The sequence below is a fragment of the Thermomyces lanuginosus genome (genome assembly GCF_041956635.1).
Source record: "Thermomyces lanuginosus strain ATCC 200065 unplaced genomic scaffold VTN49scaffold_42, whole genome shotgun sequence".
In the NCBI taxonomy this organism is placed as follows: Eukaryota; Fungi; Ascomycota; class Eurotiomycetes; order Eurotiales; family Trichocomaceae; genus Thermomyces; species Thermomyces lanuginosus.
The window spans coordinates 338,350-366,244 of record NW_027192376.1 but is presented as its reverse complement, the minus strand read 5'-3'; the positions used below and the strand labels follow the sequence as shown (position 1 = coordinate 366,244).

The 27,895-nt window shown below is 51.9% G+C and overlaps 12 protein-coding genes across 12 annotated transcripts; 7 read left to right on the top strand and 5 right to left on the bottom strand.

Moving 5' to 3' along the window:
• Positions 1-342: 342 nt before the first annotated feature.
• VTN49DRAFT_6844 (uncharacterized protein) lies at positions 343-1,986 on the bottom strand (the record flags this gene model as incomplete). Its single annotated transcript, XM_069415047.1, has 3 exons — positions 343-546; positions 606-1,781; positions 1,852-1,986. 3 exons carry the CDS (start codon positions 1,984-1,986, stop codon positions 343-345), a joined length of 1,515 nt encoding a protein of 504 aa, XP_069264884.1.
• Positions 1,987-2,555: 569 nt separating this feature from the next.
• Positions 2,556-3,397, top strand: VTN49DRAFT_6843 (uncharacterized protein; the record flags this gene model as incomplete). Its single annotated transcript, XM_069415046.1, has 3 exons — positions 2,556-2,654; positions 2,717-2,799; positions 2,872-3,397. The coding sequence occupies 3 exons, from the start codon at positions 2,556-2,558 to the stop codon at positions 3,395-3,397; spliced, it is 708 nt and encodes a 235-aa protein (XP_069264883.1).
• A 473-nt stretch (positions 3,398-3,870) lies between these two features.
• On the top strand, positions 3,871-6,740 carry VTN49DRAFT_6842 (uncharacterized protein; the record flags this gene model as incomplete). Its single annotated transcript, XM_069415045.1, has 4 exons — positions 3,871-3,891; positions 3,981-4,168; positions 4,227-6,317; positions 6,374-6,740. 4 exons carry the CDS (start codon positions 3,871-3,873, stop codon positions 6,738-6,740), a joined length of 2,667 nt encoding a protein of 888 aa, XP_069264882.1.
• A 1,311-nt stretch (positions 6,741-8,051) lies between these two features.
• VTN49DRAFT_6841 (uncharacterized protein) lies at positions 8,052-11,527 on the top strand (the record flags this gene model as incomplete). The annotated part of the gene is made up of 9 exons (XM_069415044.1): positions 8,052-8,192; positions 8,247-8,323; positions 8,378-8,680; positions 8,737-8,997; positions 9,054-9,069; positions 9,127-9,222; positions 9,274-9,408; positions 9,465-10,134; positions 10,188-11,527. The coding sequence occupies 9 exons, from the start codon at positions 8,052-8,054 to the stop codon at positions 11,525-11,527; spliced, it is 3,039 nt and encodes a 1,012-aa protein (XP_069264881.1).
• Positions 11,528-12,641: 1,114 nt separating this feature from the next.
• VTN49DRAFT_6840 (uncharacterized protein) lies at positions 12,642-13,322 on the top strand (the record flags this gene model as incomplete). Its single annotated transcript, XM_069415043.1, has 1 exon — positions 12,642-13,322. The coding sequence occupies one exon, from the start codon at positions 12,642-12,644 to the stop codon at positions 13,320-13,322; it is 681 nt and encodes a 226-aa protein (XP_069264880.1).
• Positions 13,323-13,610: 288 nt separating this feature from the next.
• Positions 13,611-14,015, bottom strand: VTN49DRAFT_6839 (uncharacterized protein; the record flags this gene model as incomplete). Its single annotated transcript, XM_069415041.1, has 2 exons — positions 13,611-13,943; positions 13,998-14,015. 2 exons carry the CDS (start codon positions 14,013-14,015, stop codon positions 13,611-13,613), a joined length of 351 nt encoding a protein of 116 aa, XP_069264879.1.
• A 1,154-nt stretch (positions 14,016-15,169) lies between these two features.
• Positions 15,170-17,172, top strand: VTN49DRAFT_6838 (uncharacterized protein; the record flags this gene model as incomplete). Its single annotated transcript, XM_069415040.1, has 2 exons — positions 15,170-15,534; positions 15,591-17,172. 2 exons carry the CDS (start codon positions 15,170-15,172, stop codon positions 17,170-17,172), a joined length of 1,947 nt encoding a protein of 648 aa, XP_069264878.1.
• Positions 17,173-17,764: 592 nt separating this feature from the next.
• VTN49DRAFT_6837 (uncharacterized protein) lies at positions 17,765-19,310 on the bottom strand (the record flags this gene model as incomplete). The annotated part of the gene is made up of 4 exons (XM_069415039.1): positions 17,765-18,481; positions 18,585-19,036; positions 19,128-19,196; positions 19,271-19,310. 4 exons carry the CDS (start codon positions 19,308-19,310, stop codon positions 17,765-17,767), a joined length of 1,278 nt encoding a protein of 425 aa, XP_069264877.1.
• Positions 19,311-19,740: 430 nt separating this feature from the next.
• On the bottom strand, positions 19,741-22,631 carry VTN49DRAFT_6836 (uncharacterized protein; the record flags this gene model as incomplete). Its single annotated transcript, XM_069415038.1, has 3 exons — positions 19,741-20,986; positions 21,041-22,463; positions 22,535-22,631. The coding sequence occupies 3 exons, from the start codon at positions 22,629-22,631 to the stop codon at positions 19,741-19,743; spliced, it is 2,766 nt and encodes a 921-aa protein (XP_069264876.1).
• Positions 22,632-23,713: 1,082 nt separating this feature from the next.
• Positions 23,714-24,199, top strand: VTN49DRAFT_6835 (uncharacterized protein; the record flags this gene model as incomplete). The annotated part of the gene is made up of 1 exon (XM_069415037.1): positions 23,714-24,199. The coding sequence occupies one exon, from the start codon at positions 23,714-23,716 to the stop codon at positions 24,197-24,199; it is 486 nt and encodes a 161-aa protein (XP_069264875.1).
• A 1,922-nt stretch (positions 24,200-26,121) lies between these two features.
• On the top strand, positions 26,122-26,624 carry VTN49DRAFT_6834 (uncharacterized protein; the record flags this gene model as incomplete). Its single annotated transcript, XM_069415036.1, has 3 exons — positions 26,122-26,369; positions 26,443-26,556; positions 26,600-26,624. 3 exons carry the CDS (start codon positions 26,122-26,124, stop codon positions 26,622-26,624), a joined length of 387 nt encoding a protein of 128 aa, XP_069264874.1.
• Positions 26,625-27,521: 897 nt separating this feature from the next.
• VTN49DRAFT_6833 (uncharacterized protein) lies at positions 27,522-27,826 on the bottom strand (the record flags this gene model as incomplete). The annotated part of the gene is made up of 2 exons (XM_069415035.1): positions 27,522-27,575; positions 27,635-27,826. 2 exons carry the CDS (start codon positions 27,824-27,826, stop codon positions 27,522-27,524), a joined length of 246 nt encoding a protein of 81 aa, XP_069264873.1.
• Positions 27,827-27,895: the final 69 nt, after the last annotated feature.

The window sequence follows — 27,895 nt, the reverse complement described above, 5'->3', positions numbered from 1 at the left end:
TAGAGCGCTCACTTGTGGTGGCGGTTGCAATCATCGCATTCCGATCATTACTACGCAGAAGGGACATTCTAGAAACAATGAATCACAGCATGCAACATTGGGGCATAACCTAGATGCAGTCCAAAACTCTTGACCCTGCGAGAACCGAGTAGTTATACAAATGGGCAAAGTCACAAGAGCGATGCCACGGCCGAGCAAAGAGCTGCGGAAATCCCACAGCCCTTCTCTTCGGACGCTCGACACCTGGAATGTCCACGGCCAAAGGTAAAAGACATGGGCTTTGAAAGAGCGAAGATGCACATATAATTATGCCGAGGCTAGCAATTCCAATTTGTACCCAGCCTACTGTTTGTCTTCCAAAGAAGCCTTTTGGAGTTGTTCGGCGGCATCGGCAGCGGCATCGTTCTCCTGCTTCGCCTCGGATTCAGTCGTAGCGTTACCATTGACATCCCCAGAGGCCTGCGCTCCCTTCTTGGATGCACCGGACGCCCGCTGCTGATACTCTTCCTCGAGACGGGCAATCTCAGCCTTAGCTTTCCGGATATTCTGGACAATCGTTAGCACATCCATGCAAAAGCATATATCACTCGCAGCAGCTGGCATACCTCCTCAGTCTTGGCAGCCTGGTCCTTCTTCCACTCCTTGATCTTCTCGGCGAGCTTCTCGATGACACCAGGCACGTCCGCTTGACTCATGGGCTGATCGACCTTGATCCTGGCGAAGTCCTCGATAACTCCGAAGCTGAGGTTGAATTTGCCGTCCGCCTGTGCTCCTTGCCCAGCAGCACCGCCCTTCTTGCCCTTCTTGCCCTTCTTGCCACCGGTACCGACGAAGTAATCGTCCTCGCGCTCCTCCTTCTTGACAATCTTCACACCCTTGATGTCGGAGTCGCCAACCTTTCGTCCGACCTCCGCGCGCAAGTTATTGTTGTCGGTCTTCTTGTCATCCAGGCCGAGAGCAGAAAAATCGTACGATGGATCAAAGTGACGAATCAGACCCTGAGCAATGAGAATCTCATCCGTATACGCAGGCCGGGACGCCTCCTCAAGCTTCTTCTCCGCAATCTTCTTCCGCCTCTCACGCTCCTGTCTCTCCCGCTCGGCCTTCTGACGCTCCCTCCGAATTCTCCAAAGTTCATCCTCATACTCCTTCCAAGCCCTCCGTTGGTTGTAGTAGTTGTCCTTGATCTCACGAATTGCGTCATACTTCTTCCGCTGCTCCTCTTGCAACCGAGAACGCTCGTCGCGCAGAGAGTTGAGATTGCTGGCGGCGGCATCCTGTTCGGCTTTGATTTGATCCAGCTCCTTGAAAATCGAGTTCAGCTTTTCTTGAAGTGCACGTGCTTCTGGATTGTCGAGAGATTTTCTCAGCTGAGAAATCTGGGCCTTCAAATCGTCAATCCCCTTCTGGCTGTCGTTCAGGGCGGCAAAGCTCTTTCGCTGCTTGCGCAGATTCGAGATGTCAGACAGCGCCTTGCGCTCATCCACCAGACGCATTGTGCCGGAATCGACCTGCTTTTCCAGGCGAGCAATTTCTCGATCAATCTCCTCGACATTTTTGAACCCGATCTTGCTGCGCGAGCTATTGTGTTCAGCTATGCGGGCCTTGAGGGTCGCTTCGAGAGCATTGATTCTTTCCTGAACACTAGCCTTGGATGATTTGAAACTTTGCTGCTTCTGGCGAATAGCGGCGATCTCGGCCCGGAGTTCTTTCTGTCTCTTCGCAGCCGGGGAATCCTGATTGTTTGGTTTGGCGTTCTCAATCTTCGCTTTGATTTGGTTCTGTTCAGGACCACAAATGCAAGTCAGCCGCTTAAATCCTGACTCACTGAAATTTGAGTGCGTTGCTAACCAGTTTCTCCTGAACCGCGGCATGCTCTTTCTCGGCTTGCGCCAAACTGGCCTTGAAGGCCGCCTCATCGGGCTTTTGAGGCTTAGGCTTGTGCTCAGAGGCACGAGGCGTAACTGTAGCGGCAGCAGCAGCCATTGAGCTAGACGCGACAACCTGACTTCTGGTCAGAGGAGTGCCACTCGAAAAAAAAACTCCCAACTGACGGAGAGTGAGCGCTCAGGCTCAGTAAGCCACGTACCGCCAATTCCACGAGTCTGAATTAAGGCGGAGCAACAAAGTCGCGGACGCGCGATATAGGAAACCAGAAATTTAGCAAGACGACTCAATGGCACAAAGGCCGTAGTATTATGGTATTATTCTTGCTAAGATCGCGAGAGAACAAATCTGTCCTCTTTTTTTTCTCGGCTTTTTCTCAACAACCACATTCACCTGTGGCTTTCCCTCACCGCCCGCCAAGACCGCGAATCAGATTCGTTCTAGCGCCGAAATCTTTCGCAGCTTCGACTTCTTTCATTCTGTGAAGAAGCTCTTGTGATTTGCGATAATCCGGGCATCGCGGACATCTTCCGTTTTATTCTACTTCTCCAACCGTCGCAGCCACTGTCTGATTTTTCATACGATTTACATACCTGAATTTCTCTCACCATCAGCTCCTGAGAAAGTATCCAAACTTGCGCCGCCGGCGCAGCTAATAACTTACAATCATGGAGGACGAATACTCTTCCGGCTCGCAAGAGGCCGAGCGTGAGATGGCACGAATGTGGCGCACTTGGAAAACTGTCCATGAGATGCTGGCAGACCGGGTATTGTACTGGGAAGAACTCTGCCAGGAGATGGGTGTAGCTAACAGACGGTTGTACTTTAGGGTTACGAGGTATCGGAAGACGAGCTACAGATTTCGTACGATGATTTTAGATCGAAATACTCTGATCCTATGGGATATGTCGAGTAGGTCACCACGGACCTGTCGGACCTGGGACAGCTTCGTTGAATCAGTCTAACATTATGGCCGAACTGCAGCCGTAACAAAATGAAAATTGTTGCCCGCCCGACCGATGCGATGTTGAAAAAGTACACTCCACTGCCCACCAAAAACAACCCAGAACCAAAACCGGAGTGCGGGACTATTTACGTTGAGTTCTGCCCGGACGCATCAGGCGTGGGGACGAAGCAGGTGCGGAACTTCAACCACACCGTGGATGAGCAAAACTACCACTCGGGCATTTTCATCACTCGCACGCCTATCTCACCGTCTGCCATTCGACTACTCAGCAGTATCCCTGGCCATATCTGCGAACACTTCCAGGAGCAGGATCTCCTGGTCAACATTACGCGACACGAACTTGTTCCCAAGCACGTTCTGCTCAGCCCTGAAGAAAAGGCTCAGCTGCTAGTACGATATCGGTTGAAGGAGTCTCAGCTTCCACGAATTCAGGTGTCAGATCCCGTGGCACGGTATTTGGGCCTTCGACGAGGCCAGGTCGTTAAGATTATTCGTAAAAGTGAAACTGCCGGTCGATATGCCAGCTACCGATGGGTTATCTAATACATGGGAAAGAAGAGATACCAATGACACATGTATCATTTGTTCTCAGATTTGTCCATCCGGAGTAGACGATTACGAGCACTGGATATTGCGCCAGATCCTTCCAAGGAGAACTCAGCACCGGTCGCGTTTCAAATGTGATATACTACAGGTAGGACGTCAAGTTTCCACACAGAGTACATATTGTGCCACAGAGTCGTTTGATCCGAGCAAATCGTTACATATCTCGGAATCTCAGAGAAATACCAGTTAGTTGGGGACTTGGGGAAAGAAACTAGGATTACAGAGAGAATACTCCGTACTAAGCGCGTATTTGTGGATCGGTCCGATGTTAGTCCGGTAAACACTGGTATCAATACCGTATCATGCTCAATCTCCCCACTGGGAGCTCCACCGCAGACAAGATCAAAAAATTCATGTCATTGTTCAGTGAGCTTTTGCAACTGGGAATTTGACTGCGAGCAGCCGGAACAATGGGTAAGAGAGGTAAAAAGGTATGCGCTGCGCATTGTTTCTCGCTCAATCCTTTCCTCTCAAATGCCCAAAGAAGTTCTCCATGCCGTTGCTAATTCAACGCCGACAGTTCGGTAAAAAGAAAGGCGGCGGCGGCGGAGGCCAGCGACGTAGCTACGAGCCGATTCAAAAGACCAATGAAAAGTTTGAGCGATACTACAATGAACTCGGAATCATTCCAGAAGAGGAGCGCGAGGCCTTTTGGGAGGCCCTGCGAAGGGATCTTCCGAACAGTTTTCGGTTTACCGGTTCGAGAGGGTACGTCATAGCTCGCAGAAGATCGCGCCTGAACTGGCTACTGATGCAGAGAGTCCAGCCATGCGCTCGCGGTACAACAGCGTCTTAAAGATTACTATATTCCCAGAATAACATCGATCACCTACGAAGGCAATTATGTTGACCCCCCGCAGCCGGTGCCTTGGTATCCGGACCAGCTCGCATGGTGGATGACTACGCCCAAGAATGTGATTCGCCGGTTCCCGCCCTTTGCATCGTTCCAGAAGTTCCTTGTTGCAGAAGCGGATGTGGGCAACATCACACGGCAGGAGGTGGTCAGCATGATTCCACCCTTGCTTCTCGATGTCCGACCCGGGATGGTGGTGTTGGACATGTGCGCCGCTCCGGGCAGCAAGGCGGGTCAGCTCATGGAGATGATCCACGCTGGAGAAGAAGACAGCATCAGGGCCGCTGCACAGAGAATTCAGCAAGGAAATGAGGCTGGCCCGCTGCCCGAGGGCTTAGAGGATGATGGGAGAACCACCGGCCTGCTCATTGCAAACGACAGCGACTACAAGCGTGCGCACATGTTGATCCACCAAATGAAGCGGCTCAATTCCCCGAATCTCATTGTCACGAACCATGATGCCACCATGTATCCGTCGATCAAGCTTCCCTCTCCGCCAGCTACAGACGGCAAGCCTCCCAAGAACGTTTATCTCAAATTCGACCGCATCCTCGCAGATGTCCCCTGCTCTGGAGATGGCACTGCGAGAAAGAACATCAACGTTTGGCCTGATTGGGTTCCCGGCAACGCGATGGGATTGCACGTAACTCAAGTTCGCATTCTAGTGCGCGCCCTGCAAATGCTAAAAGTTGGGGGACGAGTCGTATACTCTACGTGCAGCATGAATCCCGTCGAAGATGAGGCTGTTGTTGCCAGTGCGATTAGCCGGTGTGGAGGTGCGGCTTCAGTTGAGATTGTTGACTGCAGTGGTGAACTGCCAGCCCTGAAACGAGCGCCAGGGCTTCGAAGTTGGAAAGTCATGGATCGAGAGGGACGTATGTGGAGCAGTTGGCAGGAGGTCGATGCTCATAGGGCAGAGCACGGCATTGACGGCCTTGGCCGGTTGAGTCCTACTATGTTTCCTCCAGAAGAGTCGCTACCATTGGAGAGATGCATCCGTGTATATCCACATTTGCAAGACACGGGTGGTTTCTTCATTGCTGTGTTGGAGAAAAAGTCCGAGATCCGAGCCAAGCCTGAAGACACAAGCAAGACCATCCCTAAGGCCTCAGTCGCCGCCGTTGCAGAAGAATTGGACCGCAAGAATCGCAATGGCGCTGCAGAACCATTGGAAAAGATCAATGCCCTGGACGAGATTGTGGAGCCGAAGAATGAGGGAGATGGGAAGAACGCAACTGTGGCGGAATCCAGCCATCAACCCTCGTACACGACAACTTTGGGGGGCGCGGCATCTCCAGAGAAGCGGTCCGGTGACAGTCTTGAGGACCAAGTGCCGAGCAAACGAACGAAGGTCCAAGGTGGCACGGAAGCCGCCATCGGCGACCGGCCTGTACATCTTCCACCGGCTCCGGTGGCGGAGGGCGGGGAAGCATCAACAGAGACATCTAAAGTAGAGCAAACCCCCGAACCATCCCACCAACAACAAGCTCCCCAAAAGAAGAAAGGACAGCAGTTTGAAGAACCTTTCAAGTACCTCGATCCCAACTTGGATGAGATAAATGAGATCTATCGCTTTTACAATATCTCGAACCGCTTCCCGCGGGACCGCTACATGGTCCGAAACGCGCAAGGTTCTCCGACTCGGACCATCTACTATACTAGCACCTTGGCACGGGACATCCTTACCGAAAATGAGGGGCGGGGTATCAAGTTCGTGCACTGCGGTGTTAAGATGTTTGTGAAGCAAGAAGTTCCTCGGCCGGATGTCTGCCGATGGCGGATCCAAACCGATGGGTTGCAAATCATTGAGCCCTGGCTAGGGCCGGAGCGGTCGACCACATTACACGAGAAGGAGCCCCTTCGGCGCTTACTGATTGAGATGTTCCCCAGAGTTGATGGCAATGCTTGGAAGGATTTGGGAGAAATCGGAGAATGGGCGCGGGATATCTCATTGGGTTGCGCGGTACTGCGCATCGAACTCAACGACTCTCCGAACGGTATCAGGTAAGTGATTCAAATGGTCAATGACCATTGAGTTGCGCTGATTGTCAATACAACAGTGAACGCATGGTCCTTCCGACATGGCGATCGCTACGTTCTTTGAACCTTATGCTGCCGAAGGAAGACCGACGCGCTCTGCTCCTGCGCCTTTTTAACGACGAGACTCCTCTCGTCAACACTACGCAGAAGAAACAACAGGCTGCGGATGACGATTCGGACGTCAGCTCGCCTGTGGAGACGAAGTCTGAAGCTCCTGATGCCGACGAGGCTTCGCCCGCCGAGAAGGAGGAAGACATCAAGAACGAGGAGGAGATTCTCAAAGAGGAGAATCTCGAACTAGGGCAAAAAGAAATGGATGTGAGGACATCGCGAGAAACATTCCAGCATGACCGCGATGAGGAGGATAAGTTCAATGCGACTGTATAGTTAGCTGGGGCTCCGTTGGAGACGGTGGCTGTTTAACACTGTACAAAATTATTGCATGATCTGTGGATTTTTTCCCTATGACGAGTTATAGACTACTTCTGGAGTCTACAATGTAATTGAAAAGTGAGGTGTATTAGAGTCTAAGGGGCATTCTATCGATTGCTTGAAAGAACGGACGGGTAAAATCCGGCCTGGACCCGTCAGAGTAGGGTTCAAACCTTAACCCTAAATGTGCCGCCCTTCCATCTCTCCCGGATGGAACGCACTCGGCCGGTAAACGCATCTTAATTCATCTTGAAGATGGTTCACCTTGCAAGTTGCTGTCAGGCCCTGTGGAGAATGCACCGAGCAGAATTTCCGTGGACGAATGCGTCTACTGAGGGGCCTCGAGGGGCCCATTCCTATGTAGGCAGCCGAGGTATGATGAACGGAAATAAGTTCGGTAAAGTCGAAGAATGTCATGGAATAACCCAGTAGTTAGATCGAATCGGACCTGCCTGCTTAGCTACTAAGTAAATCGTACAAAACTGCAGGAGTAATGAGCTGACGATGGCAATTGGGTGGGACTATGAGGCTATTATGCATGGCCAGGTTGTTTAGAAACGTCATAGGTCGTTTTAATGCAAGGAGAAAAACAACGGGCCTGCCGAGCTCCTCTTCTTCCCCTCATTAACTGTAGCTGTGCCTCGGTCATTTTGCAGCTCGCGATAAATGTATCCGACGGCGTTGGCACTATTGTTCTAGTCATGATGGCGATTGGTGAGATTGCAGAAAGCAACAGCAACGGTGCAGATGAGTGCAGTCGGCATATAATCTTGGCAGTTCTCTGCATCTTCCATGCTCAAAAATCAGATGATTGGCTGGTGGAGAAGAGGAGCTGTGAGATGGTCAAGACTGTCAAGATCGTACAAGCTTCTTCCCCAGATCCATCTCGGGCCGAGTCGGTTAAATTCCTCGAGCTCCTCCACAATAACATAAACAACTGAACTAAACAATGATCGACTGCCAATGGTTGAAGCTGCTCGGTGGTTCATTCGCCCGAGAACGAAGAGTACCGCGACTCCCCGAGTGAGGTTGTATTTGTTGTTTCCCCGATGAGCTAACTAGCACCGTCGATCTTTCTCCCCGCACGGCAGTTAAACAGAACAATCCCCCATGGGAACATGCTAAAGGCATTTCTCCGTGTCAAATGACGACATATATATCAGTTCATAGCCCGTAGCTTTCAAGTACATGACCAGATGCTGTTGTGCCTCACGTGGATATAGCTTCGTCGCCTGGGAAGTATGAACTGAAGCAATTTGCGGTGTCATGATGAAATTCCTCTCCGCTTTTGGTGTGCTGGGCCTACTTGCAGGTCAAGCTGCAGGGGGCCCGATTACGCACAGAATCGGTGGCTTCAGCATCACGGAGCATCCGGATTCTCAGAAGCGAGCCGCAATTCAAGACATTGTATGGCAGGGCATTCCGTAATCATGAGTTGGAAGGTCTGACAGAGTCATATAGGTAACATGGGATAATCAATCCCTCTATATCCATGGAGAGCGGATTATGATCTTCTCGGGTGAAGTTCATCCATTCCGGTAGACATCCCTTTTGTCAATTTGCCTGGAACATTTCGCTAAGATGCTCACCAGTCTCCCCGTCCCATCGCTATATCTGGATGTGTTCCAAAAGATCAAGGCCCTGGGATTCAACACCGTGTCGTTCTATGTTGACTGGGCACTGCTCGAGGGCAAGCCGGGATCGTTCAGTGCGGAAGGGATTTTTGACTTGAATCCCTTCTTCGACGCTGCAAAGGAGGCTGGCATCTATCTCATCGCTCGGCCGGGTCCGTACATCAATGCCGAAGCTTCCGGAGGTGGTTTTCCAGGATGGTTGTCGAGAGTTCGGGGCCAGCTGCGCACCCGTGCTCGAGATTTTATGGAGCCGGCGAATCGGTATGCATTCCATGATCCCTCTAGTTCCATTAGATCTTCGCTCACGAACCGCTCAGATACACGACGGAGATTTCGAAGATCATTGCAAAGGCCCAGATTACCAATGGCGGCCCGGTGATTCTCTTCCAGCCGGAGAATGAGTATACGTATTTTGAGAACACCGAGTTCGACCCGGAATATATGCAAGAGATCATGGATGTCGCAAGAGATGCTGGAATTGATGTGCCGTTCATCAGCAATGACGCATCACCAAGGGGCCATAACGCTCCAGGGACGGGCGTTGGTGCAGTTGATATTTACGGACACGATAATTACCCGTGAGTCAATCCTCTTCTTTCTAGGAAGAGTCATGTGGCACTAACTTGGACGACAGAGTGGGATTTGACTGCGTATGGCTCTAAAATTCTCATATTACTGATGGGAGACGGAATACTGACAGCATCTAGTCCAATCCTACGGCATGGGAGCCGGATGGACTCCAGACGAATTGGCGTGAAAAGCACCTGGAACAAAGCCCCAACACTCCATTCGCTCTCGTCGAGGTATGTCCGACAAATTCTGATTCTCTTGTTCATTGGCTGACTAAAGTTCAGTATCAAGGAGGCGCTTTCGATCCATGGGGCGGAGCTGGCTTCGACAAATGTGCCATTATGACCAACCCGCAATTCCAGAGCATTGCATACAAGCAAGCTTTGGCCGCTGGAGTAGCTATTTTGAACATCTACATGGTACGCCTCATATCGCAGTCCGACTGCAACTGCCGGACGCTAGCTGACTCGAGAAGACCTATGGGGGAACGAACTGGGGAAATCTTGGTCACCCTAATGGATACACATCGTATGATTATGGCGCAGCCATCACAGAGTCGCGCAATGTTTCCCGCGATAAGTACAGCGAGGTCAAGCTGATTGCCAAGTTTCTCAAAGCCTCGCCGTCTTACCTGGAAACTGTTCCGGAGAACGCAACCACCGGAGTTTACACCGACGCGACTGATCTCACGGTGACACCGCTCATTGCAAGAGGCAAGGGTGCCTCGTACTACATTGTGAGGCACACGGAGTATACAAGTACCGCCGTGACCCAGTACAAGTTGAAGCTTCCCACGAGTGCCGGGGAGTTGGAAATTCCTCAGACTGGTGGATCTTTGACGCTCAACGGGCGCGACTCCAAGGTTCACGTGGTGGACTACGATGTGGCTGGCAAAAAGATACTCTACTCGACTGCTGAAGTCTTTACCTGGAAGAAATTTGCCGACTATTCCGTGTTGGTTGTCTATGGAAACCTTGGCGAGCACCATGAACTTGCCGTCTCGACCAAGGCCAAGGCTTCTGTGCTCAGTAAGGGAGACAATGGCATCAGCACTAAGGATGTCAAAGGCTCCCTGGTCATTTCCTGGGATGTGGCCCCTTCAAGGGGCATTGTCAAAGTGGACGACCTCTTGATCTTGCTGCTTGGTATGACTCCTGCGATGATAGCATTTAGCTTTGATACTAATGTTTTCCCGAAGATCGCAACTCCGCGTATGAATATTGGGTTCCGGAGCTTACGGCCCCAGGAGAGCCGGCCTACACTACGCGGAAGCGGGCCGACGCATCGATCATTGTGAGATCCAAATACCTCGTGCGGACAGCCTACACCAAAAACAAGGAGCTTCACATCAAGGCAGACTTCAACGAGACGACCACGGTGGAGGTCATTGGAGCGCCCAAATCCGCCCGGAAACTAGTCATCAATGGCGTCAACTACAAGTATGACGTCGACTCCAACGGCTTCTGGACGACCACTGTCAAGTACAAGGAGCCTCAATTCAACCTTCCAAAGCTGAGCAAGCTTCACTGGAAAGCGATTGACAGTCTGCCAGAACTCTCGTCCAAGTACGACGATTCAGCTTGGACGGTCGCCGATCACAAAGAGAGCAACAACACACTGTACCCGCTTAAAACGCCCGTTTCGCTCTACTCCTCGGACTATGGCTACCACACCGGATATCTCATCTACCGGGGTCACTTCGAGGCTACGGGCGAGGAGACTGCGCTGCGCGTGCGCACCATGGGTGGCTTTGCGTTTGGCGAATCTGTCTGGCTCAATGACACGTTCCTCGGGTCGTGGGCAGGAGACTCCGTTTCGGCGGATCACAACGGCACTTATGAGCTACCGAAGTTGGACAAGGGCAAGCATTACGTTCTCACTCTTCTCATCGACAACATGGGGCTTGAAGAGAACTTCAACGTTGGTGGAGACATGCTGAAGAGTCCCCGTGGCATTCTCGAGTACGAACTTGTCGGTCGTCGACCGGAAGATATCTCCTGGAAATTCACGGGCAACTTGGGAGGTGAGGACTACCAGGACAAAGTTCGCGGTCCGTTGAACGAAGGAGGACTGTACGCTGAGCGGCAAGGATGGCACCAGCCGGCTCCGCCGAGCCAGACCTGGAAGTCCTCCAGCCCATTCGATGGAATCAAGGAGCCCGGCGTCACATTCTACACTACTTCCTTCGACTTGAACATCCCGTCTGGATATGATGTGCCCTTGTACTTTGTCTTCCAGAACAACACCGTCCCGGAGACATCGCTGCCACAGCAGTACCGAGTTCAGCTCTACGTGAACGGGTATCAATTCGGCAAGTATACCAACCACATCGGGCCACAGTCGGAGTATCCTGTGCCTCCGGGGATCTTAAACTACAAGGGCAAGAATTGGATTGCTTTGTCGCTCTGGGCGCATGAGGAAACTGGAGCCAAGTTGGAGGGGTTCGAGCTGATTGCTCGCACACCGGTCGTCACGTCGTTTTCAGAGGTCAAGGCTCCGAAGCAGCCCAAGTATAAGAAGCGGCCGGATGCATATTGAGAGTTGTGCATTGTTTACGGAACAATGGCAGTAGCAACACAGGATAGTACTAGTGATTCAATTGGTACTCTTGCCAGGAGCGCGTATGAGTGCATGTCGAAATTCAAATCATGCTCTACCGATGTGCGATCATGTGGGCACGTCACAGCAGCCCTCAGATTCGCTTCCCGACGATGATAGAAGACAGAGTACTGATCAGCCTATTACAAGTATCCTTCACATAAGGAAGCCGTGGTCAAGTGATTTCACCAAGAGCGGAACATTTGCAATCTCGACTAAAGATCAAGTCAATCTTCGTGAGGTACTGATCAAACATAGTTGCGATGGCTCTATCCCAAGAGCCGCTCAGGACTCTTTGCATAACCATCCACACTCTCACCGGGGTCATCAAAAAGGGCAGCTATTAAGACCCTTCTTAGTCAATGGAAATCATGACAGGACAAAAACAATGTATCAGCGTCCTGGAGGTACGGAAAGGAGTGCCGGACTCAATCAGTCACGTGATGCCCTTATCAAAACAAAGTATACGAGCCCTGAGCACGATAGATACCGTAATACGAGCGGCTGAAGCAAATCTCGTGAAGAGTTCGAAAGCTGTTGTCATCTATGGGGGACAGCTTGACTGATGTCCATGAATCTGCGTTTCTTTCCAATCAGGGACATTGGGGTCTCGACTTCTGCGTGAAGAAAGAAGTAGGGACAAATTTCAGTACATCTGAGTTCGCAGAACGACCTGAAGAGAACGTCGGAAGCACCTGGGGCAGTTCTCGCTCTCTGTTCTAGGGTGGAGAACAGCTCGTTTGGATGATTGGCCAGTCTCTTTCCACGCTCCTAATCTAAGCCAGTTGGCGCAAACTCGTCGGTACAGCCACATCGTTTTGCGCGGCTGTCTGCACTCACAGTGTCAAACAAGCGTCTTCGAGACAGGTGTACAGTTTCTGTTCATTTGTCCGGCATTATCGTGCTGATACGACACCAATCGCCCGTCCGAATATAATGAGAAGCGGATTTTGAGTTGTGGAAGTCGCAACTTGACCATCCTCATGATCAGCCAGTGTCCGCGCCATTATGCAACTCGACTGTCCCTGATAAACTGCTGCAGCATCTTATCCCGATGGCGCCAATCGCATCGTTGACCGAGCCAATATCGCGCTTTGCCCGCAACCTCGCGCATGCGCTCATCGGTCTCGCCTCTACTAGCATAACAAGCGACCCGCATTCTATCTATTGTTCTTCCTCTTCCTCTCCTTCATCTACCCCGTGCTCGACAAGCAATGTTCGATATCGCCGCCAAACACGCTTTCCCCACCAAATCCTCTCCATCTCTGCGACATATGGTGGCCTCGACTCCAGCCCTGCTCCGGGCACCGTGGTGGGGATCGTGTTTGCGGTTGTCGGCGGCGTCGTCATCGCGTTCTGGATCACCTACTTCATCATCGGGCTGAGACGCCCCAAAGAGGAGGAGATTGTTGTGGTCGAGGACTCGGTCAGCGACGTGGCTCCGCCCCGCCGTCGGGCGTCGGCTGCGTCACGGCCGCGTAGTCGGCGCATGGAGATTGTCGAAGTCGAGGAGTCGCGGCGGCGACCGTCCTCGTCCCGACATCGGCACCCAGAAGAAGACGAGATCATTGTCGAAGAATCGGCAGTTAGCGGCACACAGTATTCTGATGACGTTGTGGAAGTCATCGAGGAACCAGAATCTAGCGTCGCGACAAGTCCGCCACGACGGCATTCGAGTCGCAGAGCGTCGGGCGGTTATCGACGCGGCGACCCATATCGGTATGGCCGGAGGTGATGATGGCTACGATTGTATTTGTACGTTTTATGACTTGTTTAAGATATACCCATTCGTGCCCCTACGTTATGCCATTCTTAAATGCTTGACGCTGTAAAGCACAGCTTATGTATATAGCAATAGTGATGTTTTATGGGAGAGAAACAAGCCGAACGTACTACAAACGTGGTATGGAATAGCAATCCTGGAAACCCAATAAACCTCCAAAACCAACGCCAAAATGTCCAACGCTAGCCCCCATCCTGAGTCCCAAACAATAAGCCCAATTGACTGTGAAGATCAGGATGCTTAGAACAGAATGTCCAGGCAGCAGCAGCAGGCCAATGCTGCACAGATACCAGCGCAGATTCCTTCGCCCGTACTACCTCTGTCTTGCTGCGGCGGGTAGTATCCCTGCTGGTATTGATATGGAGGGCCGTATTGTGGTTGCTGCGGTGCATAGTATCCGCCCTGCGAGTAGTCCTGTGGCGGGGGAGGACCGTAGTATTGCCCGTTTGGTCCGGGAGTTCCCGGCGGCGGATACGCACCCGGAGGCGGACCGGGCGGCGGACTGAACGGTCCAGCGTCCTGAGGCGGCGGGTAATGAGCGGCCTGAGGATATGATGGTGGTGGTGGTGATTCCTGTCACGGTCAGCATTCTAGTCTTCAGATTAGATTGAAATGATGCAAACGTACGACTTTCTGGTCCCCCATGATGTGTCCGAAGTCCGCTTTTCTATCACGAAACAAGGTAAATCTGACAGATGCCTGAGGTTAGAACGAGCGATGAAGATCGCACCAAATTCAAGACGTACTAGGGAGGCTTCGACAGTCGTACAGGTACTGTCGATCTCGCAACGGGATGAGTAGATGCGAATCAATGATCCCGTTAACAAGCACGCGGACAAAAATACCGCAAGAAAAGCGTTGAACTCGACGATCCAACGGCGATGGTGAACAATATAAATCAGAGGGATTCCGGAGAGTAAGGACGCCTCCGGAAAGGACGGACGGGCGTGCGTACGCACTCGTCCGAGTACGAATCAATTACTGCGCCACACTGCATGGCTAAGCTTGGGACGAATCTGTAATTCAGATCGGCCAATCACACTCGCCACAGTTAAGGAGCTTCGTGCCCACAGAAGCGTAACCCCAGCCAATCAAATAAATTACTGTATCGAGGTAATATCACGTGACTTTATTTTTTTCTGGTAGCACGTGATAGTCCATACCCTAACATTCCTGTTCCTGTGGACAGAGCTTTCACAGAGCACTGGGGTTGCAGTCAGGAAGCTGGACGCATTTAGAATTTTCCAATCCCATGCGAATGAATTTTGGCCGGTGGTAACCTCTCAGCTACCACATATTTGAGCGTACTGTACGCCATACGGGAGTATGTTTATTGTCGGGCGTGAGATGAAATGAGTCTGTCTCCAGACTACCAACAGTGGCCCCTTCAAACCATTCAAAGCAATTACGACCTACAGCACGATTGCCCACTGATACATTTTAAGACCTGTAGCTGGTGGAATACGACGCTAATAGCTGCTCCAATTGATGTCTGGGAACTTTCACACAGCTTGCCGTCCGCAACTGATAAGCTTATCAGATAATCGCCTTATCAGTCCCACATTGTTCTATCAGCCTATCAGAATCGCACTTTTCTGACCGCCTTGGAGCACTCTGCCTTTCCTGATTTGGTTTAGCGTGATCGTCCAGTTTTATCTGCTGGCAATTTTTCGATGAAATTATCGGCAGCACTCTCACAACCTCGTCGCAATTCATTCCGTGTTTTCTTCCCTTCCAGAGGTCATTGGATGGTCGTTGCATTGGTAACGACCTCAGGACCTCGTTTAAATTCACTCAGCATGTTGGCCGCTGTCCGTCGCGGGCCGTCGCTCTCCAGGGCGCTGCGAGTCGGCGCCCTCGGAGTACCGCAATCTGTCAGAGCGACGTCGCCTTTGGTGACAAGAAACCTGCAGCGGCCTTCCTCCGCTCGGCTTGTAACGAACGCCAGATCTTTCCACTGGACATCGCCTGTCAGACAATCGTCTGCTGCTGCCGCCGCGCCAGCGTCAGAGCACCAAGAACGCATCACCGAATTCAATGATCTAGCTACAAAGGGGCTGGTCAATCCGAACCTTATCTACGCTGTCACCAAGGGCATGAAGCTATCGACAATGACTGATGTACAGTCCTTGACAATCCCGGAAGTGCTCAATGGCGGCGATGTGTAAGCTATTCTAATGAGCATGTAGTTTGTTTCTATTTCACTGATTCTTCCCCTAGCCTGGCCCAGGCCAAAACTGGAACCGGAAAGACGCTGGCTTTTCTGCTTCCCGTCATGCAGAAGATCATCGATAACGATCCGAGCCTGGCCCGCAAGAGCTTCCGACAGCGGGCGCATGCGCGTGACATTCGTGCCATCATAGTTTCTCCCACCCGCGAACTCGCGGAACAAATTGCTGTCGAAGCGAGGAAAGTTGCTTCCCAGACTGGAATTGTGGTGCAAACTGCCGTTGGTGGAACGCGTAAAGCTGAAGGACTCCGACGCATCCGACAGCATGGATGCCATGTGCTCGTCGGAACTCCCGGAAGACTGAAGGACATCTTGTCGGACCAATTCAGCGGTGTGAGTGCTCCCAAGTTGGGAGTTTTCGTGCTCGATGAGGCGGATCGTTTGCTCGATGATGGCTTCGCGCCGGAAATCGAGAGTATTCAGGACTACCTGCCAGACCCAGCAAAACAGGACCGTCAAACACTCATGTTCTCGGCCACAGTGCCAAAGGAAGTCATGGGAATGGTGCACCGGACGATGAAGCCGGATTACAAGTTCATCAAAACGGTGAGAGGGGATGAAGTCCCCACGCACATGCGTGTCCGTCAACGAGCCGTGTTCATTCGTGGCCTTGAGAACGCGCTTCCAGCGGTTCTCGAACTTAGCAAGAACAGCATGGAGAAATCGTCACAAGATGGCAACGCTCGTCCGTTCAAGGCGATTGTCTACTTCAATTCGACCGCCGAAGTTCAACTTGCTTATGAAACTTTCTTGGAACTGCTCAAGGACCCCATGGACCGCACTAGCGGCAATCCGTTCGGCCGTCGGGCCATCTTCCAGATGCATTCGCGGCTGACACAAAACCAGCGAACTCGAGAGTCTGATAGCTTCCGCCGCTGCCGGACCGGCATTCTGCTGTCGTCCGATGTCACTGCGCGGGGCATGGACTTCCCGGACGTGACTCATGTGATCCAGATTGGCTCACCGCGGACCCGCGAAGCATATATCCATCGACTCGGACGGACTGCCCGAGCGAACAAGGACGGCGAGGGCTGGCTCTTCCTCCACGATCTCGAATACAACGATGTCCGGTCCAAGCTTCGGGATCTCCCAATTGAGGAGGACCGCAGCCTGCAGACCGCAGATGTAGATCTTTCTCAGCCGATTGACGATCTTCCTGACGCAGCTGCTCAAACAATTCGACAGATTAAGGCCGCCATGAAGCTGGTTCCTTACGAGAGCAAGTACAGCTGCTACCGGGCGCAGCTCGGCTCTTTAACTGGCGTGTTCGACAGCAAGCGCGATCTCGTTCGCGCGTTGAACAACGTTGCTGTGAATAGCTGGGGCCTGTCCGAACCACCAGCCATCAGCCGCGAGCTCGCGCAGAAACTCTCGCTGCTTCGTATCCCAGGCTTGAACGTCCAAGAAGGCATCAACGATGCCACGGGCCGCCCGCTGGCTACCGAACGTTTCTCGCGACGTCGATCGGATCCGTTTGGCGGTCGACTGGGGGACTTTGACGGCGGCGAAAACGACTTTTTCGCCCGCCGTGGTGGCAGTCAGCGCTCAGCACGTTTCGCAGCGGCCAATTAATCAACCCAGCCACCGCCATGCCTAGCAATAGGCTGGAAATTGCTCAACCCAGCCCTGTCTATTTAACCCAAGGGCAAGAGAAAAAAAAATCCTAACCTACTACATACCTCTATGTCATGTTGAATGGCGTTCGGGTGTACAAGGTGCTTTGCACGTCATTATTACCACTCAATTCACGACGATGGGCTGTCTGGGTCGGCTTTGCTTTTTTCTTTCCTTTCGTCCGTGTCGTTAATATAATCCGCACATTTTTTTTATTACGCTGATGGTATCTCGATGGCTGGAGTGAACATCTCCAGAGGGTTTCGCTTGTGGATGTTGCTTGTATTTTAACTAGACTGACCCATCTCCTCTGTATACTATGATCTATGGTGGTGGTGAGAAGCTTTCCCACAACTTGCAATGAATAGACCATACATCATCAAATTCTCATACAATCTGCATTAATTTTAAAGTAGTATCTGAGAACTGTAGATGTATGTAACAACCGTCTATTCTATGTTCTACAAAAGCATGAAAATAATAGTCTCAAACAAGAAAGCCGATGGAATCAAGGCCACCCCCACCGCGCGACGGGGGGAGGAGGCCGGAATTATGACCGAATAATCATATGTTCCCGAGCCGGGCCGGTACCGATCCACTTGATGGGCGTACCGTTGAGGCCCTTCTCGATGAACTCGACATATGCACGGGCATTAGCAGGGAGGTCCTCGTACCTGGTGATGCCCATGGTCTTCTGCTTCCAGCCCGGCAACGTAGCATACTCCACCTCAACCTTCTCCAAGACACGAGCATCCGCGGGCATCGAGTCCTCGACGCGAGTACCGTCCGGCAGCTTGTACGCGACGGCGACTTTGATCTCGTCAAAGTCGTCGAGCACATCCAGCTTGGTCAGGTTCAGCGCCGTGTAGTGGTTGATGGCGAGCGAGTAGCGGCAGAGCACGAGATCGAACCAGCCGCAGCGACGTCGGCGGCCGGTCGTCACGCCGAACTCGCGGCCGATCGACTGCAGCTTCTCACCAATCTCATTAAGCTGCTCCGACGGGAATGGCCCGGATCCGACCCGCGTCGTGTACGCCTTGACTACGCCGATCACGTCCTTGATCTTGGTCGGGTTGAGAGAGAGTCCCTGGACGGCGCCGCCCAGGCCCGTCGACGAAGATGTCACGAATGGGTATGTGCCGTGGTCGAGGTCCAGCATGAGTGCGTTCGCTCCCTCCACCAGTATTTCCGCATCTTCTTGTTGATAGTACTTCTTCAGGAACGGGAGTTGGTCGACGATGAACGGGGCGAGTTCTTTGCGGTATTCCTTTTGTTCAACAAAAGAGCCGATTCGTTCAGCACTGCAGTCATCTTTTGCGTGTAGGCCGCCGCAAACTCAGGGAAAGCGGAAAGGTCAGAGTCATGCGCACCTTGAACCGAGCAATCTCCTCCTCCACATCGTAATCCAGCTCGCCGAACCGGCTCCGGTAGCTCGCAGCCAGATCCCGCAGCTTGCGCTCAAACACTTCCTCATCCAGGATTTCTCCAACTCGAACCCCTCTTCGTGCGGCCTTGTCGCTGTAGCACGGACCGATACCTTTCCCGGTTGTCCCAACCTTACGTCCGCCGCGACTGGCTTCCTCTAGCCCGTCCACGACGGAATGCAGGTCGAAGCAGACGTGTGCGCGATCCGAGATGAATACACGTTCTCTGGCTCCCTTCAAACCCTTCTCTTCTAGGGCCGCCAATTCCTTGAAAAAGCTCGGGACGTGGACGACCGTGCCCGCACCGATCAGGTTCACGCATGTTGGCGAGATCAAGCCCGACGGGAGGATGTGGAAGTCGTAGGTCACGGAATTGTGAACGATGGTATGGCCGGCATCTTAAAAATTTTCGAGGCGCAATCAACGTCAATGAATTACCTACAAGGCAAAGAACGGGGATTGGGCAATGCCGCTTTGGATTTGACTCACTGTGTCCGCCTGCGGAGCGACAGCATAGCGTCGCCTTTTGCGACAGGTAATCTGTGATCTTCCCCTTGCCTGTTCAGCCCCTCCAACTATCAGCAATTATCGCATTCCTTATTGCGGCTCAATTGAGACGCTGGAATTCATGCCTTCATCCCCCCATTGACTGCCCAACACGATCGTAACCATTTCGCGCAGACTGTCGCCGTGTAAAATATCAAAGAAAAGCCCAATTTAAAACACCTGTTGGTCACTAAGTGGCTCCTTGTCAGCGATACTTACGAGTCAGAAAAACCTGTGGAGAAGGCGAAAAGGTCCGATCGTGACTCGATTTCGGCGGGGCTTGCCCCTTTGCTCTCCGAGTTCCCGCGGTGGGGTTCTCTTAGGGCTTAGGGTTCTCCCCTAAATTTAGGCCTAGCCTACGAATATAATAACGGGAAAAACCGGAAAGTGTCCAAACATCCATGAGTCGGGTATTAACAGGACTGTCAGCAATTACAGAGTAAAAATGGTATCGCTGGCATGTATCGCCCCAGATAACGATCCATAAGAAAGCCAAAGATCACACCGCCCCGCCAAACTAAACGCCGTCCCATGCAACTATAGATGTGTCGGAAAATCACACGGTCTTCCCTCCACTGCGAAGCCAGTTGCGCAGTTCTCCCAGTTCCAAAATACACGCCCGATGGCGTTCCCAGGCCACATCCCAATGCTCCCGGATACGAGCATGTGCCTCTATACTGCGTAGGAGAGCATTGTATCCGCCGTGAGGATAGCCCGGAATCAAAATATCCTCGTCATCTTCATCGTCATCGCCATTGCCAGCGCCAACACCCGGAGCACCGCCGTCACTGGACTTGATGTTCAAGCGAGTCGAGTCCCCAAACGCGCTGACCCATCGCGGATTCAAACCCGTCTCCGTAGCATCCTGCCGAGCATTGAATATCTGGAGCATCTGCCTTTGGAATTGGTTCCATTCTCCCATGTACGCACTCATTTCAGCAACGTATCGGTCCCATGATTTCTGGGGAAGCACCATGTTGCGTGGATTTCCCCCAGCAGGAACGAGAGGCGGCCGACGGGGGCGTTTGGGTGGCTGAGGCAGATCCAGATTTTTGCTCCGAGTTGGCCGGCGTCCCGTGTTAGGGTTGGCTGCACGAGACAAAAATGGCAACGACGTGTGGATGTCTTGAAGGTCGTTGATGCCACTGTTGTTAGTGCTGGTAAACGGCGCAACGTTGTCCAGATTCTTCAGGTTCAAATGATCTCCTGCATCACTATTGGCCGCCTTTGGAGGTGCATGAGACGAAGCCCCTTGCTCCGGTTTTGGCGTCGGTCCACCCGTGTTCGAGGGTACATTCGGTGCAGCAGTTGTCACAGGTTCATCGTCAATATCCATTGCGTCTGGACCACCGCTAACGTTGGCATCCATGTTGGGGATAGTCCTGGCTTCCTCTTCCGCTTCTGTGGATACTGTAGCTTGTTTTTGCGGCGCCGCTTGCGACGCCTTTCCGGCTACATTAGTCCCGTTTACGGTTGCATGCTCTTTTCCAGTGTCTAGATTTGAGAGCTTAGATGTCACATCCTGTAGATTCTCGACTCGAGCGTTAGGTTCCGGCGGTCCAGTGGATTCAGGCATCGTCCGTGACTGCTGCTGCCTTGTGGCATCATCGGTCGATGAGCTGACGTGAGGCCGCAGTGTAGAGTCGGCTTGCTTAGAGGTCCGATCGCGGTGTTTACCTGCAGTCTGCGGAACAAACAGGTCCGGATTCTTGAAGACCTCATTCCACTCGCTCGCGGAAAATCGGCTGTTCAGATTATCGTGACTGCGGCTTTTCTGTTTCTGCGCTGGAGTTGCACCAAACCTGCTCCAAGTCAAGTTAACATGAGCGACTCGATCTTTGGATTTCTCCACATACGCGAAATTAGGCGTCTCTGCTCGGCCCGGCGTGGATTCCTTAGCCTTTTCCCAATCCATGACCTTTGGTGAGCGGAATGTGAAAGAAGCACTATCCGAATCGTGACCTTGGTAATAGTCGCTGTCAGTACTGGAGTCCGTGAATAGCTGGTAGTTCCGTGATCGATCCCTTCGGTAACGTGGCCGAGAATGCGACGGACGCTGCCGAAATGGAAACGGATATTCGGATTCGGGCAGATATTCCTCACCATATCCTGGACCATGGAAAACGAAGGCCGTGTCCTTGTCCTTGGGCATCCGGTTCCGGAGTCGGCTCTTGGGAACTGCCTTGGGCCGGGACTTCAGGGGATCACTAGCTTTCTTGGCCTCGAAGCGTGCATCCTCTCCATTGCTATCACTTTCCGAGTCAGAGTTACCTATACTGGACGAAGACAGAGAAAAAGACCGGTTTGTCCGCGTCTTAAACTCGGGACTAGCTCTGTGATGCCGACTTGATGCCGATGAGGACGGACTAGGAGGATTTGTGCGTGAACGTGGTCTTGTACTGCTGGAAGACTCCCGCCTACTGGTAGATCGGCCTATCTCTGCACTGGAAAAGTACGTCCTTTCTCCTCCAGTCGTAGCATACCGATGACTTTGCCGGGAAAGCTCTGGAATGGCGAATTCCTCCTGGGGTGTTTGAGGTCGAGACGAGGCCGAAGTCTTCTTATCCGAGGACGTCGGCGCACTCTCGAAGAAAGCCGACATACGCTCTGCTCTGGGAGTGCTATTATACGAAGAGATATTTCGTGCCATCGGCTCATCGCCGCCGGGTGTGGCTGGTGCAAATCCTTGCTTCTTCTTGGTAGATTGACTGCGTCCAAATGCGGCCGGATTCGGTCTCGAGTTGACGTGTTCAAAGGCTGACTTGGGCCTTGTCCCGGAGGAACCCATGTATTGGGCAGTGGGCGTGCTTCTTCCTGATTGCGGCGTAGCCGTCCTTCCTGTCTTGGGGTCATACTTGGACCAGCCAGCCATATTAGCACTTGCGTTCATTTCTTGGAACCCGCGATAGGCATCTGCCCGCATCTTCGCCTCAGAGACCTTGTCCCAAGGCTGCTGAGGGGCTTTTTTCGCATAGCTGGCATATCTCTGAGCATTTGCTGACGGCGGCGGCTGATGTGTTGGACGCGGCGGATACTGCGGCTGTTGGCTGGAGGTCTTTCCGGCATAGGCGGTAGTGTTGGACCGACGAGGTGTCGGCGCACTGGGCGCAGCGGGAGGAGGTCCGTACAGCCTTCCATAGCCAGCACGCAGTCTCTCTGTATCGTACTTGTGGCGTTCTTTGGGATCGGTCAGGATCTCATGTGCCGCCTGAATTGCCTGGAACTTGGCATTGTATTCTGCCTCTCGGCCGGGGTTTCGATCTGGATGGTATTTCAGGGCTGGTCATGGTCCTTCGTTAGCCACAATCACTTCACCGTCGTCTTCCCCAGGCACGAAAAGGCGACTTTACCCAGCTTCCTGAATTGTCTCTTGATCTCCTCCGTATCTGCACTGGGGCTGACGCCCAGATCGGCGTAGTAATCGTGACGCACATCCGGTTTCACCATTCTTGCAGCCAAAGGACACCGTTGTTATGGAGGGCCCCTTGAAAACTGCCAATGGACGGAACTATTGGTTCGAATGCGCGATAGACTTATTACAAGGCATGACAATATCCCCTGCGTTCTTTTCCACTGTGGAATTTGTAGACTTTATTCCCTTGCGTTCGACGAGAAATTGCCTACGGTTCGGTGCGACGGCGATAGGCAGTTTGATGCGGTCAAATGTGCGGTGCCTGCTTCGGAGTCGATCTGTCGATCCAACTGGACGGCGTCAAAGATCGTGCAACCCGCCAAAACGGTCAACAGGGATGATGATTGTCTGGTTCGATGCCCGAAGGTGCGGATCCCTTGATTGCCCAGGCAACGTTATGGATAACGATAACAAAAGCCTGTCGCTCAGTGTCGACTGCGAAGTACAGACTCGGAGTCTCCCGCAACCATTCCGGGATGGCTTCCTTGTTAGTTATCTAAACACGGCCGAAAAGCGTTGTCTCCAGGTCAGGCACAAGGTGAAGCGGCGCAAGCGTGTCTTGGGCAATACCTAAAAACCAGTTATGCAGAGGCTGGAGATGGGCTGCAGTGGTCCACATATGCAGCGAATTAGCCCATCACCACTCAGCTGGAGGGATGCTACGTAGCTGCACTTCCGTGAACCGGCGAGATAGGCTAACTACGGCGAGTGATCAATCCTGCAAGTGATGCTACGTTGTCAAGCATGGATGGACAAGACCCCATGATCTTGATTCACCATTCACTTGTTGACTTGTTGTTTCGCACGTGCCAAGAGACGATTCGAGGCTTAGTAAGCTCCTTGCTTATGTAATGTACAAATATGGAAACAATTTAGCGATGGGCTCGTTTATCCAATCAGACCATAGCCGCTGCGGCCGCACGGACATCCTCCGCGCCGCCCGATGCCGACGACTGCCGACGAACCCGACGGTACCTGATAGGAACCGCCTCAGGGAGGACACTTAATACAAGATGCGCTCGACATCTTGTGTAGGGAGCACGTCATGCGGTAATTAACACAGTATCAAGCTCAGAATAGCGCAAAGCGCTCGATCTGGTATTTCATTTTCTCGACTATGGTCCTCACCAAACCCGCTCATCGTCACACTCGAATCTGTTTTCTAGGCCATGTCGGACCTCCATCTCGAGGTCGGCCAGCAGTACGCTACGTTCAGTATCTTGCGTTGGGTCGGCTATCTGCTCTGATACTGGCCGGCGATATTGGACCACTGGCGAATTATGAACGGTTTTGTGATTTCCTTCGCTCTGTTTACCAGAAGATCGCCCGGGTTTATCTCGTACTTGGTAATCACAAGTTCTATGGTATCTCGCGCCAAGAGGGGCTCGGCCTGGCTGATAAGCTGCAGCAGGAACCAGGGCTCAGGGGGAGATTGGTTGTCATGAGCCAGAAGAGAGTGGACCTGGTCGGGGATACGCTACTGGGATGCACGCTGCACTCGCATATCCCACCAGAAGCAGAGGATATTGTACGAAGCAAGGCCAATGATTTCCGTCGTATCGCAGAATGGACCGTCGCCGACCATACCGCTGAGCATGCTTAGGATGTGGAATTGCTGGTCGACGAGATTAGCTTCATCAGGCGGCCCGAAGCGCAAAGTGTCTCGAAAAGGATCGTGGTAAGCACCCATCATGCTCCAATCACCAAGGGAACCTCTCAATCTATCCACGAGGGAAGCCCGTGGAGTGCGGCGTTTGCCACATGCCTTATCGAAAATGAGCAGTGATCATGGCTTGATGGTGTCTAATTGTGGATTTTCGGCCATACTCAATATTCCTCGGAATCCGTTCACGAGAACGTGAAACTCTTCAGAAATCAGAGCGGATATTGTTCCAAGAAATCAAAGAATCCATTGGCTCTATGGCTGAAGTCTCATCTCACTGGCAGACAGAAAGAAACTGCTTTCGACATCGATAAAGTCGTTCAGGTTTAAGGCGTCAGCTATCTAATTAGCGGCTTCCACAGTCACTCTACGCGGTCATCTCGCCTGACAATGGCTTCAAGCTTGCCCGTGAACAGACACAGACGTTCCTCCACCGACGAAACGGCTCTTTAGGGCTTTATCTACTGTCGGAGAGCATAAGTGAACGCTCGGTCATCGTTAAGGGCTGGGAAAGCCATACATATGCTCTCATTGGGAAATCAATCCACAGAGGGGCCAGCATTTCATCAGGTTATTCTGCCTGGGCATTTTTGGTGCCCTTGAAGATTTCAAAGGGTCCTAGTTCGTCTCCATATGCTATGTGCCAGAACTGCGGCATATTCTGCGGAGATTGCAGGCAGCCACGAGCCATGTTTGTAAACGCTCAGAGAATATCTTTGTCGATGACTGAGCTGGATCAGGCAACGCCCTTTTTTCATCTAACTACCAGTGTCGCCAGTGATCACGAGCAACGGATGATCTGGAGTTGAAATTTTACATACTGAATCATGACTAGATGTTGGACTCAATACATAGTATCACAGCTGAATGGTAGGAAAAGAACATTGTCTGCCGATACATGTCCTTGAATCTAAATCTCAGTAGTTTGCGTGTCTCATTACTTAGCTAGGTATGTGTCTGTCTAATTTCCTCCTGATTCTCTGGTCGCGACACCCGTACCTCGCTCCCTCATCTGCTAGATCATGAACGGATTTCTCCTCATTTTCTCCACCCGAACCCTGTTATTCCTCCTGGTATCTCTGTCTCTTTGTAGAGACAAAGGTTACATCGCCGAGTACAAGGCAATACTGGCTAGGTACCGTAGGCTACTGCTGATAGGTAAACTCTCCAGTCTACCTGTTTCTTCCGCTTTGGGTCTCAAATATGAAATTCTTATTGTTCGAGATTTCACTGCCTGTTGCTCCTGATGGTCATTTCTGGAGCACAAGCGATTCACGCGACCAAATACATACCTATGCATCCGTACTGGGAGTGCAGAAGTTTGGTCATGTAACCCCCAGTATTTAGCTTTTTCTCGCACCTTTCTTCCCGTTTCGTCTTCTTCCTCCCCCAGTTCCAAGGCAGACATGAACGATCTAGCAGAGTAAAGAGAGTCTACAAATCATCTAGCAGTTACGGAGTAAAGACTGCATGAGTACCCTCAGGGTTGACTCTTGGTTAGATGAGCTCCGGGACACTCAGGGGGTCAGGCAAAACTGATACTGACACGGAAATGACTGTAACTTGGGAACGCTTACCCTCGCGCGAAACAATTCCAAAGAACCTGTTTTGGTAGATGATTTCGAGGTGTCTCTGCGGTAGCCATGGTGGCCAATAGGGTTCGAAAAGCGATGATATACCCGTCGTTATTCACTTTCAGATCGAGCATCCATTTTTTCCCGAGGGACTTGTTGATTCTCGTAATATGCGACTTCACATGGTAGACGTTCTTGCCTCACGTGTCTTCGATGAAAAATGGGCCGGTTTGACGCGCATCGAGCTTGGTGGTTGGGCTTTCAGATGTCAAATGCGCGTTTCGAAGCATGACCCAGTCATCCGATTTTGAACTGCATATCCTGTCGTCTCTTGTCGTAATAGTGCGCCTAGCATGCCTCGGCTCGTTCGAGGGTTTTGGCAAGGATTTCTTGCTGGCGCTTGATCTCCTCGGCGTGGCTCTTCGCTATCTTTCCCAATCTCGGGTTCCCGGTCCACGTCAACCCTCAATGTTCGGTCTGAACCCCATAAGGGACTCAGCTGGTGCGACGCTCGTGACACTGTGGCGGGCGGAATTGCAGGAAAATTGAGCTAAGGGGATCCAACGAGCCCAATCGTTCTGCTGAAAACTAACGTAATTGCGAATGTAGCACTCGAGGGTTTGATTCTGGCGCTCCGTTTGACAGTCCGTTTGCGGATGATACGCCGAACTCAACCGGCGTCTTACCGCAAGATAGTGGCAGATGGCGCTCCAGAATGCCGAGGTGAGCAGGCTGCCTCGATCACTGACAATGTGTTTGGGCACAGTGAAGTCGAGCAGCCGTCGGTATAGCATCTTAGCCAGTCCTTTTGCATCGATGTCGGGCCGGGTGGGTTCGTAGATTGCAAACTTCGTCAGCAGGCAAACAATGACGAGGATTGCATTGTAAAATTTGTTCTCTCACTTCGAGGTAGGAAGTCCGGTGATAAAGTCCATGCTGACTATCTCGAACGGTTCCGATGAGACAGGCAACAGGTTCAGCATTCCGTAGGGCTTGTGTCAATGAATCATATTGCCCTGACACACTTGGCAGGCGGTGACATGGTAGTTAACATCTTTTTGGCTTTCCAAAGGTTCTGCAAGCGAGCAACCTCCCATGACTGCACTCGAGAGAACGTTTTGCTCGAAATGCGCATCTTCCTCGGCGAGCATCAATTCCTCGATTTCTTGCTCACCAAGTTCCTCGTCCGTTATCCCAGCAACAGTTTCCAGAGCCCTTGCATTCATCGAAATGTACACTAACTTGTTGACTCTGGGAGGAGCAAGGCGATTTCGGAGCTTATTATGTTGAAATTCATTTCAGAAAAACTCCGCTCCGATGCCACTGAATTTGCCTTGGTGAAGACGGATAGCGAGCTCCGCAACCTCAGGAGCGTCCGAGGACTGAATATTCCAGAAAAGAAGAGGGTCATCCGCATACATCCAGCGCAAGGCGTTGAAAAAGTTTTCATCGTTGCGCCAGAAATCGTAAAATTGCTCCAGCCCAGCTTTCCTAACATACTCAATGATCGCCGTGTGAACGTGACACGTATGCTCCTCAAGTCGCGACGAGCTATTTTTTTTTTTTTTTTTTTTTTTTTTTGGCTGCAAATAGTACGCCAGAATGTGGAGGTTGCTCAATTGGCGTTCTTGCTGGGAACGCCATGAAGGTCCTTTGATATAATCCATGATATCACTCTCGGAGGACGTTCATTTCCCTTTCTCTTCGAGGGTTTCACGGAGATTGAACCAGCGTTTTGCAACCTGGTGAAATGTGAGTCATTCTACTCCTGGTAGCAAAGCTGGAAAGATGCCAAATTAACCTTCACAACGCTGGAGCTTTGGCTCTCCGACATCCTCAGAGGCTCATCAATCACGGCGAGAATCTTGGCCAATTGCTCCAGCTTGTCCCAAAACATCATGTCCATCAAGACATCCATTATGGCCGTTTTCTCTCCTGTCTTCCTGCCCCAATCACGTAGCGCTTTTTGGAATCTCGGGAGAGACTTCACCATTCGAAAGGTCGACCCCCACCGAGTGATTACAGATCCAATCAGGGCGTAGTGCCTCCCGTAATTGGATTC